The sequence below is a fragment of the Salvia splendens genome, chromosome 15 (genome assembly GCF_004379255.2).
Source record: "Salvia splendens isolate huo1 chromosome 15, SspV2, whole genome shotgun sequence".
Taxonomy (NCBI): domain Eukaryota; kingdom Viridiplantae; phylum Streptophyta; class Magnoliopsida; order Lamiales; family Lamiaceae; genus Salvia; species Salvia splendens.
The window spans coordinates 26,836,550-26,850,936 of NC_056046.1; the positions used below are offsets into that span (position 1 = coordinate 26,836,550).

General features: G+C 36.5%; 2 protein-coding genes across 6 annotated transcripts; one reads left to right on the forward strand and one right to left on the reverse strand.

Annotated features, from left to right (window-relative positions):
• The first annotated feature begins 4,052 nt into the window (after window positions 1-4,052).
• On the forward strand, window positions 4,053-6,265 carry LOC121768010. Its single transcript, XM_042164352.1, has 4 exons — window positions 4,053-4,178; window positions 4,705-5,565; window positions 5,728-5,967; window positions 6,068-6,265. Exons 2-3 carry the CDS (start codon window positions 4,727-4,729, stop codon window positions 5,927-5,929), a joined length of 1,041 nt encoding a protein of 346 aa, XP_042020286.1. The 5' UTR covers window positions 4,053-4,178; window positions 4,705-4,726; the 3' UTR covers window positions 5,930-5,967; window positions 6,068-6,265.
• Window positions 6,266-6,723: 458 nt separating this feature from the next.
• On the reverse strand, window positions 6,724-14,383 carry LOC121767775 (nuclear transport factor 2-like). Of its 5 annotated transcripts, XM_042164102.1 has the most exons (10): window positions 14,100-14,383; window positions 13,127-13,223; window positions 8,468-8,862; window positions 8,099-8,344; window positions 7,852-8,010; window positions 7,675-7,765; window positions 7,474-7,595; window positions 7,349-7,411; window positions 7,178-7,241; window positions 6,724-7,038 (listed from the first exon to the last, which is right to left on the reverse strand). In XM_042164102.1, exons 5-10 carry the CDS (start codon window positions 7,957-7,959, stop codon window positions 6,920-6,922), a joined length of 567 nt encoding a protein of 188 aa, XP_042020036.1. In that variant the 5' UTR covers window positions 7,960-8,010; window positions 8,099-8,344; window positions 8,468-8,862; window positions 13,127-13,223; window positions 14,100-14,383; the 3' UTR covers window positions 6,724-6,919. The 5 variants fall into 5 exon arrangements, with proteins under 5 accessions (XP_042020036.1, XP_042020034.1, XP_042020037.1 ...); XM_042164100.1 differs by having other exon boundaries at window positions 8,099-8,862; XM_042164103.1 differs by lacking the exon at window positions 13,127-13,223 and having other exon boundaries at window positions 8,099-8,862.
• Between the last annotated feature and the right edge of the window lie 4 nt (window positions 14,384-14,387).

A 14,387-nucleotide genomic window follows, 5' to 3' on the forward strand; every position in this document is an offset into this window, starting at 1 on the left:
ATCGAAAGTGGAACATAAAACATTCTAGGATGTCTCTATAAAAGAGAAACAACCAAGAATGAGTTTGTCCCACATCGAAAGTGGAACATAAAACATTCAAGTATGTCTCTATAAAAGAGAAACAACCAAGAATGAGTTTGTCCCACATCGAAAGTGGAACATAAAACATTCAAGGATGTCTCTATAAAATAGAAACAACCAAGAATGAGTTTGTCCCACATCGAAAGTGGAACATAAAACATTCAAGGATGTCTCTATAAAAGAGAAACAACCAAGAATGAATTTGTCCCACATCGAAAGTGGAACATAAAACATTCTAGGATGTCTCTATAAAAGAGAAACAACCAAGAATGAGTTTGTCCCACATCGAAAGTAGAACATAAAACATTCACGGATGTCTCTATAAAAGAGAAACAACCAAGAATGAGTTTGTCTCACATCGAAAGTGGAACATAAAATATTCACGGATGTCTCTATAAAGTAAAAACAACCAGTAATGAGTTTCATAAACAAAAACATTAAATAAAAAAAAATTAAAAAAATCCGCTGGGCGATGCGCTCGGCGATCCGGAGCCTGCAATGGCGCCGAGCGGATCGCCCAGCGCCCACACATCGCCTAGCGCTAGGCGATTTTTTTTCGGAAACCGGCTCGGCGGTTACAATGGTTCGCCTAGCGGACCGCCTAGCGCCGGGGCTCGGCTAGGCCGTGCGCTAGGCGCCATTGTGGATGGCCTTAAAAATCCAAGACTTTGGGCTTAATAAAAACTAGTATTAACACCCGAGCTATGCACGTGACATAAGAGTTTCAAATAATGAATATAAAATATAATAAATATATAGAAAATAAAAATTGAAAGAAATATGGAGATTTAAAAAAATAGAAATGTACTTATTTTGTCTCACTCAAAATGAAAAATTTACTACTCCCCAGTGAATGAAATATTTATGCAATTTTAATTTATAATCTAAGTGAAGTAAAAACAATAAAATTAATGACAAAAATAAGATGAGTGACTAATTATCAAAGAGTGTGAATTAATTAGAATAAGATATACAAATAAAGAAAATGTGTGTGAGTAAAGATGTTTATTGAAAGTTCTATGCAAGTCATTAATCCAAATAAAAGGTAAATTAATATATAAATTTAATAGCTTAATTTATAAAAAATTAATTTGAAAAAATATATGGAATATTAAACATATCCACATTAAATATATGAATAATTTAAATCATATAAATTTAAAACTTCTTTGAGAAGTCAAGTTAGAAAATTTGTATTATCCAATAATCACATTTTAGTTGACTGTTTATTTCTTTCTTTTAATTTCAGATCATAGCATAACTTGATATACATTTCCAAAGACTAAATGAATTTTTTGATATTGGAAAGAATAAATTTCTTATTTCCCGCCACATATACGTATAAAAAGTAAATTACTACTATCACTTAAAATAACGATAATATTTTATGCATGTTGTTTGTTTTGAATAATGTGAGAATTTACACTACTCTTTATATTAAAAAGTATTGCAATAAATGATTAAATCTCAATTTTAACCTAAATAAATGGAAGGCAAACTAAACTCTCTAGCACAATTTCAATTTAACTCAAATATAAGGCTAATTAATATATAAATTTAATAACTTAATTATAAAAAAATTTAATGGTAGTGCACTATTTAAATGTGTTTTAACACTTCTTCAAGAAGTTAGCATTTTATTGGGCTATTATTTGTCCAATTATTTTTACCTTAAAAAATTATTTTTGAATAGAAGACACCTCATCTTTCCATTTTCCCTCCAAAAAGGGTATTAAGGACTTTTCATCAAACTTGCACTTTAGATTAGTATAGATAATTAAACTATTCGCTTTGGAAAATTTTGCCACATAAATTATTAAAAAAAATGGCAAAATTTTAGCTAGTCTCATGCTTTTCAAATTCGTAAAATTAAATTACCAGAAATAAAAAATTTCGCAACTATCCCATTTACAATAAAAGATAGTCAAGTATGATAATATACCAATAGATTTTAAATACACAGCCCACCATATAAAAAAATAAGTTAACATGCCTTCATTTGTTTAAAATTGATTGATTGCCCATCACATATTTTGTCAGAAATAAGGCTCATTAAAAAATTGCGAAATTTTGTCATAAATAAAGCTCAAGTAAAGGAGACAATCCAAAAATGAATGCAGTATAATATAATTATAATGAGATGGAAGGAGTACTCCTTTTAATTTAGGTATATTTGCTCATAAAAATATATTTCATTCGTTCTCGAAAAATAGTCTTATTTGCCCTTTTGAGATATCCATAAAAAATAGTCTCATTTCTTAAAATATAAAGTTTCTTTTTCATACTTTTCACTTTTTCTCCTCTCATACTTTACCTATTTTTTCCCTCTATCTCTCTACTTTATCCACTTTTTCTCATGTTCTTTCTTACTTTACCAATTTATCATTACAACTCGTGTCGTCCTCAAATGGGACTATTTTTTGTCGACGGATGGAATAAAATTTTGTTAAATAAATCTATCTACTTATAAATTATTGAGCTATTGAATTGTTTGCCTTTAAAATCTTGTATTTATTAGATTTTAGAATATTATTTGATGTTGCAATCAATCAAGATTATGATTAATCAAAACATATATTCCCTCTGTTCCATAATAGTGGAGTCATTTTGGTATTTTGGTACGTTCCATAGTAGTATCGTCATTTTTCTTTTTATTAAAAAGTCAACACATTTATTCTCAGTTACTTTACTTTCTCTTATTGTATTATCTCTTCATCTTTCTACCTTTTTCATTTCGTACTTTATTCTTTCTTTAATTAACTCATTTATTATAATTTTTCTTAATCTCCGTGCCAGAAAAAAATATCTCCACTATTATAGAACGGAGGAAGTACAAAATTAAATAGTTTCATTTTTGTATTCTCTTGAGTCTCTCATTTTCTCTCCTCCATCCATTTTTATTATAAACTTCAATTCAATAAAAGAAATTATTCAATATAGTACAATACGATATTGTTGTATTAACATTTAATAGTACCACGTAAGTAAATTGCCAAGTCATATCAGCGTCGAAATTTTGATTATTTGCAAAACAATTAACAAACATATTTTAAAATTAATTTACGGAATTTAGAAATTTACATACCATTATCATTCGATTAATAAAATACAACTGAAGCGCGTGAAGATCACGTGGTGCAAACTGGGACGTAGGGATGTCAATCGGGTTGGCCCACCGGGTTTCGGGCCAACCCTACTCAGGTTGCGGGCTAATCAGATTGAGATTTTTTCGGGTTATAAAAGTTCAACCCTAACCATAAACGCTCGGGTTTCGGGCTGGCCCAACGGGTTAATCGGGTTGCTACCGATAAAATTAACATGCGGTCAATCCAATAAATAATGACGAAAATTAGTTATATTTATAAAATATAAATATTTAATTGTGATAAATTTGAGATATATACTTAAACTCAAACACATGATCAAATACTAATATTTGAGATTTGTGTAAAATAAAACATAAATTTAAATATTTTAAAACATGTTTTACAAATTTAAATATTTGTTAATGAATTAGAAGTTTCTAATTTATTTATGTATTATTATATTAATAAAAATTTAATATATAATTTATATATTTAATATAAAATTGAATGTTATTTTTTTAGTTATTTATATTATAAAAATAATCAATGAAATTGTCCAATTAGGAGTCAAACAAATAGAACAATAGAAATTTTATCGGGTTTTCAGGCCAGCCCTTCGGGTTTTTGGGTCTGATGCTAACGGGTTGCGGGTTGATCGGGTGCGGGCTAATCGGGTTGTAATTTTATCAGGCTGGAAATTTTCAATCCTAACCCTATAAATTTAGCGGGTTATTCGGGTCGGCCCACGGGTTGCGGGCTGCATTGACATCCCTACTGGGACGGTTGAAAAATAAGGCGCCAAAATATACATATTGTTTTGGAAAATGAAACTGCGAAAGATCTGCTCTTCCTTCCATTTTCATTATTCAATTTCCCCTCTAAACCCTGATTAATCCTCCTCAATGCCTTTGGGATTTATATTATTATTCTCATTTTTCTCCGAAAGGAAACGCAAGGAAGGGATATCCTACTATCTTCTGAGGATCATTGAATACTGCGATTATTTTTATGGTAATTTTCTCTAATTTGGGAAAAACTTTTCATTTAATTTTTGCTAATATGATTATATGCATCGTGAATCTTGCTGGGTTTGTTCGATAAAATGGTTGGGCAACAATTGCATTTCCATTATAAAAATGTTCTTTTGTTTTTTTATGTGAAAATTTGCTAATATTGTTGTCCGTAATAAGAGGAAATTTGGTAAAATGTTACATTGTTATAATATGAACTCACGCAGGAGAAATGATTACAAGATTCTATTTCAATTATTATTCCGTGAAATAAAATTTTCTTGAATTTATGGAGCCTTTGTCCGTAGTTAATTGTAAAATCCAATCAGAGTTTAAGTAGATAACTATTATGTGATGTGCAATAACATATACTCCCACCGTCCCATTAGAAATGAAGCATTTCTTTTTTGCACGTGTTTTGAGAAAATAATAGTAATAAATAGTTAAAGTGAAAAACAAGTAAACTAAGAGAGAGAATGATGTATTCTTGTTCTAATTCTCATCCCTTGCTTTATCTTGTGTTTCAGTGTTGTATATCTTGGTTCACTTATGGACCGTGAAAGGGACGGTGTTGAGGAAAATATCAGTGATTCTCATAGTAGGCGTGTAATATCGAATAGAGACCTAGGAGATGGCGCTATTAACGATAACGAACATGGTTCAGTTATGAACCGTGAAAGGGACAGTGTTGAGGAAAATACCGGTGATTCTCATAGTAGCCGTGTAATATCGAATGCAGTCCTAGGAGAGGGCGCTATTAACGATAACGAACATGGCTCGGAGACAAGTTCAGATTCTTCCTCATCAAAGTCTTCTTGTGAAGATATCGTTCGAGTCAGTTCTCAAATTGAACCTCCCGATTCTGTAGGAGAGAGTAGCATTCATGGAGGCTCAAGCAGGTCGGAAGAGTGTGTTAAAGACGAGTCACCAATTCTATCGCCTTCTGTCCGAGTGATGGAATCCCCCGATGATGATAGTCCTGCTTATTTCTTTAGTAATGACTCTCCAACAATGGAAGGGAATTCGTCTCTTGATGAATTTTTGTTTAGCATTCATATGGGGGACGATAGTTTCTCCTCTTCTTATGATGCAACGACCGATACTGTTGCAGATGTAGAAAAATCTACAGAGCACTTGAAGGGTAACGAATCCAGAAATTCGGGTGAGTTGGGTGGGTTTGACCAAATTTGTGCAACTACTAAAGGAGTAGACCCGGACATGGGGAAGACTGCGAGCGTGGATGTGAAACATGGAGAGAAGAGAATGGTTGGTGAACCGCTCAACAATGTTCCGGTGGGTCTCGTGAATAACCAAGTTGACACGAGTGCAAGAGGTTCCGTGGATACTAGTTACAAACATAAGCCAAATGGAACAATTGCTTTGCCAAAGTGAGTGTCGTTGTGGCTCGTAATCAATTTATACGAACTTTGTATTCTTGCGTGTATTTTGTTTCTTGTTGCCACACAAAAACTTAATTCATATGACGGATAAAGGTATCTTCACGTATCATTCGAATTAATACTGGAGAATATTGCTCTCCTGTGTTTCAGAAAGAAGAAATCTTGCCATTGCTTTGAGTGGCCTAGGTGTAAATTTCCAGGTTGCTCGTGCAAATGGACTCGTTGCTCCCTTAAATGGTTCAGCTGCCGTGGGTGCTTGTGTGAGAGGCCGAGCAAGCAGTTGAAGTATCCAAGATGGGCAGGCAACTGCTTTAAGTGCCTGTACTGGCCTTGCCTCAAGTGCCGATGTTGAAATTGTACATCAACGTGTTGATCGTTGTGATTCCAATAGTAAGTATGTCGATCTTCGTGTGTCGCATGATTTCCTCATAAGAGAATATTATAGCATCAAATAACATAGATGTAAATCATCTTCTTCAATGCTTTATAGGGTGTAAAATTGGTGAGTGACCACTTCCAAGATACGAAAGTTCAGAGCATTCAACAAAGCTCGGTGAAGGCAACAACAAACCAAAAGGCACGCTCGCTCGCTCGCTCGCTCTTCCTTTTCGTGTTCTTTTCTCATACACACCTTGTACTATAGGTGCAGTAGTAGATAACTGTAACCTACACACCTTGTACATTTACTATAAGCTCGAAATTCAGGTTGTTGTTTTAAGATATTTTTCTCTATATTTATATATCTGCTTTTTTCTTTGTCTACACAATATAATCTCCAAAAGACATTAAAGAAGATTGTGCGATTTTAAATAAATGTTTCGACAGAACATGTATGCAATTTTGAAGAAACGACACTGCTGATTAGAGAATGGAGTTTTGATAAATTCCAATGTTTTAATTTGGTGTAGGATTCATTTCAGGCTTATAAAAATAAGAAAAACAGTATGCATGTTATTTGATCTTCGTTCAATAGTAGATAACAAATTAAATCCCAACTAACTTATTATTGAGGTATCAATTAAAATGGAGATATGATTATTCAGTATAGGTTGTTTTAAAGGGTGTCATCCATTTTTAATTAGGTGTATGTATAAATAACTAACTTTGATAAGAATTTATCACTCTTTTTCATTTTTGACAGACACATTTTTAAAAATGGGTATATTTATGAGTTAAAATTAAGTAAATTAGGAGCATCTGCAATATAAGCTAGAACATTTTACCTGTCTCTTATCACAAAAATGGGAGAACAAAAGCAAGCAAATATTGCCCACTTTATAGCAAAAAAAACAGTATGTATGTTATCAAAATATCCAATGGCATAGTGATGAATGCAGATTACTTAAGGATTGGTCTGCCTCGGCTGCTGACCGTAGTTACTCCAATCTTCGTTCTCTGTCATACCGGAGTTGTCATTGTGCGGTCCACGCCTCATTGTTGGCCTCGCTCTCCCTTTGTTGCCTACCAATAAAAAAGGCATCAAAGATACATTGTGCATAGCTTTGTTTTCAGCAGTTCATAAATAGTGTTGTGACTTGTGAGATGGTATGTGGCTTATATATATGTATTTGAAAGGCATGAAAAATGTTGGTTCGTTCACCTCGATTATAAGGTTTCTTGGGCATGATATAGGCTTCCTTTTCTCCGAACATCACATGATGCGCCTGCAAAGAAGCGAAACACGTTATTGCAGTGGTTGATATGCTGACCAAAATGGTAAAAAGCACATGATGTCCTTGGACAAAAATGATGTTTGAAAACGAGTGTGTACCTCGACTGCATGACGCGCAGAATCTGCTGACTCAAATTCCACGAATCCGCAACAGAAACCATCCTAAAAAGATGCAGGATTGAGTTATTGAAGCTTTGAGTGGGACAGAATAAGTTGAATCAAACCTCGTGTCTTATGATCTGAACAGTGTCTGAATCATTCTTAACTTGCCCGAATTGTTTTACAACATCGATAACTCCTTGTTTAGTAATGTCGTAAGGTAATCCACCAATATATATACCTTTTGCTGCAACGATCATCAAATAAATCAGAAGCCACAATTTGGTTATAGCTATGGAACAGGTTGGCCTAGTACCGGAGCTTACCTTCTGAATAGGCACTAGGAGACTCAGGCGCAACTTTGCTTGAGGAAGACACACCGCCGCTAGGAGAAACAGCAGGAGTCTCTTTTGCAAGCTTTCACAAATTTTAGAAACATTCTTATTAGACAAGTCTCAATATCAGAATAGGAATTCGAATAACGATAACATCAGCTAACATACCATAGAAGCATAGGTGATTTTCGTGGTTACATTTGAAGCAGATGGTTTGACATCAGGTGTGTCAACTGGCTGTGGTTTTGTGCCTTTTTTCCTCCATGACTTTTCCATTTTGAATTGCTGCTTTGTAGTTTAAGGCCATAGCACCATCACGAGTGTCGCCTATCATTTACATAGTACAGTGTACAGAAGAATAGATTAATCCGAGCAACAAATGAGCAAAACGAGTTAGAATGTAAGTTCACTACACCAGAATCCTGAGTAGGAGCAGCCTTAGTTGAGGGCTCGCAAACGCAACAAAACTGAAGAATGTCATTCAAGACGAAGAATCCTTTTTCCTGCTTCGCCAAGAAAAAAGTCTGACTGAAATTCCTTCGGACATTATCCTTTGCGGTCAAACAACGATCCCTCCCTCGATAGATTCTTGTGGATCTGTGGTTTTGATGTCCACAGAGCAATATTTGTAATCGGACGACATAACGCTCTCACTTATTCCCTACGCAAAGATCATTCAAACCACATCAAAATTGAAATAGTTAGAGATGCATATTGAAGGAACAAAATCACTAGTATTGGTTTTAGTAATGAACAGTTGAAGGACAGCGACGAAGATAGTTACACTTAAGGTTGTGACAGGGGTGGTCACCAGTGGCGGATCTAGGGGGGGGCAGGAGGGGGCGGTCGCCCCCTCCGTGCGACTATTTTTCCCTTATCGGGATGTAAATTTACCATGTCCGCCACCTCCGTTTGCCTCCGGCGTCGCCCCGAACAATAAAAAAAATAGCCATGTCCGCACTAAACCAAGCTAATACTATATATTCCGCCCCCTCCATTTCCGGATCCTGGATCCGCCATTGGTGGTCACGAAACCATCAGCCTCTGGCCAGCCTTGTAGGCTCTGCTCCTGGTAAAACTTATGGAGATTTTGAGGACATTGGTTGAGTATGACATAAAATTGCTTGATGAAGGCATGTGCTACATCTAGAGGAGTGGGGTGTTGTTTTTCTTCCATAACTGCATAGACATTTACCAAAAGAAACCAAACAGATTCTTAGGAAAGTTGAGTGAGAGAATAACTAAGTAAAGAGATTAAGTGCATAGCATTCCAACACACTAGAGGAAAGTCATATTGGACACATATAGAAGCAAGATAATTGAACACTAAAAAAATGAGTTTTTGCAGCTAGCAAAAGAAAATGAAAAGATGATTATTTAAGCAAACAATGCATAAGAACAAGTAGATCTATTGTTGAAACATGAGCTAAAACAACTTTCCATTGTTACCAAAGATCATTCATAATCCAGAAAAGTTGCACAAAAAAGGGATAAAAAAGTTAAACTCTGCACTGAACAATGAACATACATACATTTCAAGGAAACACAAAGAAAGGGAACAAGGGTTTTAGAAAAGTGAGGAGAAGGAGATATTAAAAGAGAATTAAAGGGAGCATTAAGTGCAGGTGCAGCACAATTAAGGAAAATTTGAAATTACAACAATAGGATAGAATAAATCTGTCGGAGATTTGGTTGCTCTCAATTTATCCTGCCTGTGGGTCCAACTTACCGGATCTGCTGTGGGTCCCTTTGTCTCGTTTGACTTTTTTCCTTAATTATTGGTACTTTTGTGTTTCTTTTTTTGAATTTAGTGAAAAAGAGTAAAGCAAAGATAATGATATTTTCGTTAGAGCATCCACGATGGTAATAGGTCAGTCATAGGCTAGCCACAACTCCTCCTGCCACATCATCAACACTAAAAACTCCTCATGTCACATCATCAAGACAAGCAATAGGCTAGCAATAGGCTAACCACAATAAACAAAATTATAAAAAACAAATAATTAACAATTACACAAAATACGGAATTAAATTTACGACACAGATACGGAAAAATTCAATAATAATAGTAGAATTTTAAAAAGTACATTAATTAAAAAAACTACATTAATTTTAAAAAAACCTTCTTCCACACACGAGCCCCCGCCTCCGCCTCACTCTTCGTGGCCGTCGTCGCCGCTATCCGGGACCCCCAACTCTGCGGCATCTGAGCCCCCCAACCATGCCGCGGCGGCATCCAAATCGACCCGCATACTCTCGAGCATTGAGTGAAGAAACCTCTTCTCCACGGGGTCAGTTGCCGCCCTCCATTCAGCTAAGATCTTGTGCATCTGATCCCGCGTTTGTTGACGCGCAAAGAATACGAGCTCGGTTGGCTACGAGCCAACAGGGGGATGCCGACTGGACCTCCTGGGACCCCTGGGCGACCCCCCTCGCTACCCGTTGAGCTCGTCTTTGCCCAACCGGGCGAGTGCGGCGAGTAAACGATGGAGGGGTCGGGAACTCTTGAACATCCTCGGGGAGGTTGTGGGAACCGCCGCTGCTGCCGCTGTAATCACCAGCATAGTTCAGTCGCTGCTTCTTTGGCCAGCCAGCATCGACACCTGCCCGAAAGTTCTCGGAGTCCATCAGCACCTCATAGCAGTTCCAGTAGGTGAACTCCTTATAAAGCCCGAGCACGGGGAAGGCTTTCTCCGCTATCCTCCTGCAGTCCTCGTCATTTTGGCCACTGGTCTGCATGCGGAGGGCGTTGGTGTACAAGCCCGAAAATCGAGAGACCGCAGCCCTGATTCGGTCCCACCCCTTCCGGCAATCCTCCCCGCTGTGTGGCCTCCCCTCCGAGAAAAATTCCTTGTAGGCTGCTAATATTTTAGCCCACAAGTTGACGATCCTCTGTTGTTCGAATGGAAGGGAACATCGCAAACACTCACCCAAGCCTTGGACAGCGCGACGTTCTCGGCATCCGTCCACTTCCTCCGTGTTGGGCTGTCGTCATCAGCCGGCTGCGACGACTCGCCGACCACCCTTTTGCCCTTCCCCTTGCCCTTCTTCTTATTTGGTGCGCCCCGACCCCGCCCTACTCCCCCCGTTTGAACGGGAGTGTCTGCATCCTCGAGATCTATCCCAAACTCCTCTAAGGAGAAAGTCTCACACTCAGTGAACTGCGTCTCCGATGGGGTCGATGTGTACTAAGAAGCAGTCAAAAAATCAAAACTGGGGCGATAGACATTGTCCCCCCCGGCGTCCCCTGCACCCGGCCTGCCACCCCGGCATCATCTGCTACCAAGGGATACATGTTGTAGTACCCGCCGCCCATCGGCCCCCATCCAGCTCCCATGGGTACCGTGGGGGTTTGAGACCCGCTCGTCGCTGGAGTAGACTCGTTGTTGCTCTTGTACAGAAATTAAGATAGAGAGAAAACTCGTTAAAACAAGTGGTGCGAATGAAAATGACGTACAAATCGCGTATATATAGTGTTTCGAAAATTAAATATAAAAAAATATAAAAATCGGCTGGCCGATCGCTCGCCGTTCGGCAGCCTGCAATGGCGGCCAGACGATCGGCCAGCGCCCAAAAATCGGCGTGCGCTCGTCGCCTGCAATGGTTCGGCGAGCGGACCGGCCAGCGCCGGGAATCGGCTAGCTGATCCGCTCGCTGCCATTGTGGATGCTCTTAGAGGAAATATGTCAATTAGACAATCTAAATTTATACTCTATGTAACACCCCTTACCCGGTAGGTAAACCCACCGAATACGTGGTGTCACGTTTCAGTATCGACAACACGTACTGAAATTTTCCTATTTTCTTTTTAGCTTAAAAAGAGCAATTAAAAACTATTACAATTAAAAACTTAACATTTATCCAGCGAAAGATCAAAGATTGAACTATTATACAACATGCCACGACTTTTAACCATGTTGATCACCAGTGACTCGCCAAAAATTGCAAAGCTGCCCAACCACACTGACATACTATCAACTCTAACCTGCAGGGGGGTAAAAGATGATAGGAGTGAGCTTTCCACAGCTCAGTAGATATATCCAAACTATAAAAATCAATTTTCTAATCTAAACTGTATTGAGACTTTTACATTATTTATCTTTTACTTATAACCATTCATTCTTAGCACTTCCCACTTTCATAATTTACTATATTAATCTTTTACCCGTCCACACATATTAATTTCCGTATCACCTTCCACATGTTGTCATTTCTTAAGACATCATATATCATGATGCTTTTCTTGTATTACCATATATCACTTTATTACAACATCTATACGTTCACCGTGTTTTTCAGATAATATCTCATAACAATACTATCAAATTGCACCATAATTCTTCATATACTTACTTACAAAATACATGTTTCCATATAATTCCTTAATTTATTCAATTAGCTAATTATTATTTATTCACACTTATTCTTATCTTATAAGCATATTACTTCCCATAATCTGTCATACGTCCTATTTCCATATCCAAAGTCATTCAGTCATTTATAACTTTATGTCACATTCTTATCCACACACCAACGCAGACAAATCGCAAATGTTAACCCATTTCAAACACATATAACGATCGCCAAGGTACTTATATACCGAAATACATATAATCAGAAATAATATACAACCTATATCATAAACAATTTCATATCCATATACATATGCCTCTCTATTCCTTTTTATTATTCTGTGACGGATCAGGCCTGGTATCTGCCCGGGATTTCCAATATGATTGACCCGAAGGTCCCAATATGATTGACCCGTAGGTCCCAATATGATTTGACCCGAAGGTCCCACTGTGATTTGACCCGAAGGTCCCAATATGATTTGACCCGAAGGTCCCACTGTGATTTGACCCGAAGGTCCCAATATGATTTGACCCGAAGGTCCCACTGTGATTTCAGATCCAGGGCAAGACCGTCACAGATCCTCTTTAGTCGAATGATTCATATAATTCCAATATCATATGCAAAACATATCAATTTCATCAATCACATATCCATATCTTATCCTACCAAATAATTCGAATATAACATATAAAGCATATCTGTTGCATCAATCACATATCCATATCGTATTCCACCATCAATATCAAATAGCGCATAACCATATTTAGTTCACACCATATGACCCAAATATTCACCACAATCAACATATAGCAATCAACCACATAATATATGTAAAATTAAAAGTGTGATTCATACACACTTCAACGCATATTATCACATTTCACACCATATTATTTCTATCATCATCATATAATTATATTTATACAATTTCTTTGTAGAACTTTCATATCATGTTTATAAATATCATAATAATTCCATTTGTGTCTTCTAATGACATATATATAATTATCACATAGAATAACATATTATTATACATTTAGTTCACACAGTTCAAACCAGAGAAGTAAAATTCATAGTAAGAATATCCTACCTCTTAGGCTTATGAACATAAGCATATTTCACCTTGATACTTCTCTACCTTCTAGGTTCACTCCTTTGTCTCCAAAATGCACTATAGGTTCCTTTGCCTTTATGCGTAATATAAATAGCGTAACTATTAATAACTCATATTTACCCAAAGAAGTCAATTTATAATCCAACATGATTCACTCAAGGATTCCCAATAGTTTAAGAGATATTCTTATAGTTAATTTAGAAATTATGAAATCAAGTTTTCATCGACCTTACATGCCCTAAATATTTCGGATAACACATACCAAAATATGACAAAGTACCAGAATTTTGACAGTTCGTAGCTGTATTGTTATAACAATTTATACACATAGTAAACGAACTCCTAAATTCTCCATAAAAATCAGGGACTCTCTAGACTCATCAGAGTTATTATAAAAATTGATAAACCAAACTTTTCACAGTCCTAAATATTCAAAACAATTCGGAATATGGGGCTGAAAAACAGAGGAGTAAATCTGACTCATACTTTTGTATCAAATTCTATTTCCATTTATGTTTAATCATCCCATTAACCATAAATCAACAACCATTTACTCTATATAATATCAAAACTATTTAGTTATAGCCAACTTTGTTCGATTATTTCACAATTTCTACCATAATTGGATTTCATTCCGATTATCGAATCAAACGACGTTTATTCACGACGTTAAACACTTTTCCCAACCAAATTCAAATCCACAACAGGTCAAACACCTCAATTATATCCTAGGGTTTCGATCATGATGGAAATTTGGGTTAGGGTTCGATACATTTAAATCGAAGGGTGTAACCCAACGTTATCGACGTCTACAAACTCGTATCTATCGAAAGAATTAAACAAAGACCACACCTCCACTCACACATATGAAGCATGAAAATCACAGCCCACACACCCTCCAAATAATCACTCAAATAGCAACAAAAGTGGTATAGAAAAGAAGGTTTACCTCAAGTCATCGGGGAGTACGCGTCTAGAATTCGATTTCACCGAACGATTTGCAAAATAGAGGGAGATGAAAGCTTGAGGTCTACTTCTCCTATGGGGGCTGATATGCACGGTTTTTTTTGAAGAAAATGAGTGGAAGATGAAGTCTAGATTAATATATAAATGATTAGAATCTTCTAGATTTAGTTTATTATGTAAAATATTTTTAATTATTCTTTTAATCTTCCAATATTTTATTTTCCTACCATATGATATCACATTTAGGATTTATTTATACCCTCATTTAGCA

Bases quoted from the DNA above. Each gene is read 5' to 3' on its own strand.
- LOC121767775 (XM_042164103.1), bottom strand. From the start codon at position 7,959: ATGGAAAAGTCATGGAGGAAAAAAGGCACAAAACCACAGCCAGTTGAC. The intron at 7,596-7,674 runs GTAAGCTCCGGT...TGATCGTTGCAG, and splicing joins TCCTAGTGCCTATTCAGAAG to CAAAAGGTATATATATTGGT. The intron at 7,039-7,177 runs GTGAACGAACCA...TTTTATTGGTAG, and splicing joins CAAGAAACCTTATAATCGAG to GCAACAAAGGGAGAGCGAGG.
- LOC121768010 (XM_042164352.1), top strand. From the start codon at position 4,727: ATGGACCGTGAAAGGGACGGTGTTGAGGAAAATATCAGTGATTCTCAT. The intron at 5,566-5,727 runs GTGAGTGTCGTT...CCTGTGTTTCAG, and splicing joins GGAACAATTGCTTTGCCAAA to AAAGAAGAAATCTTGCCATT.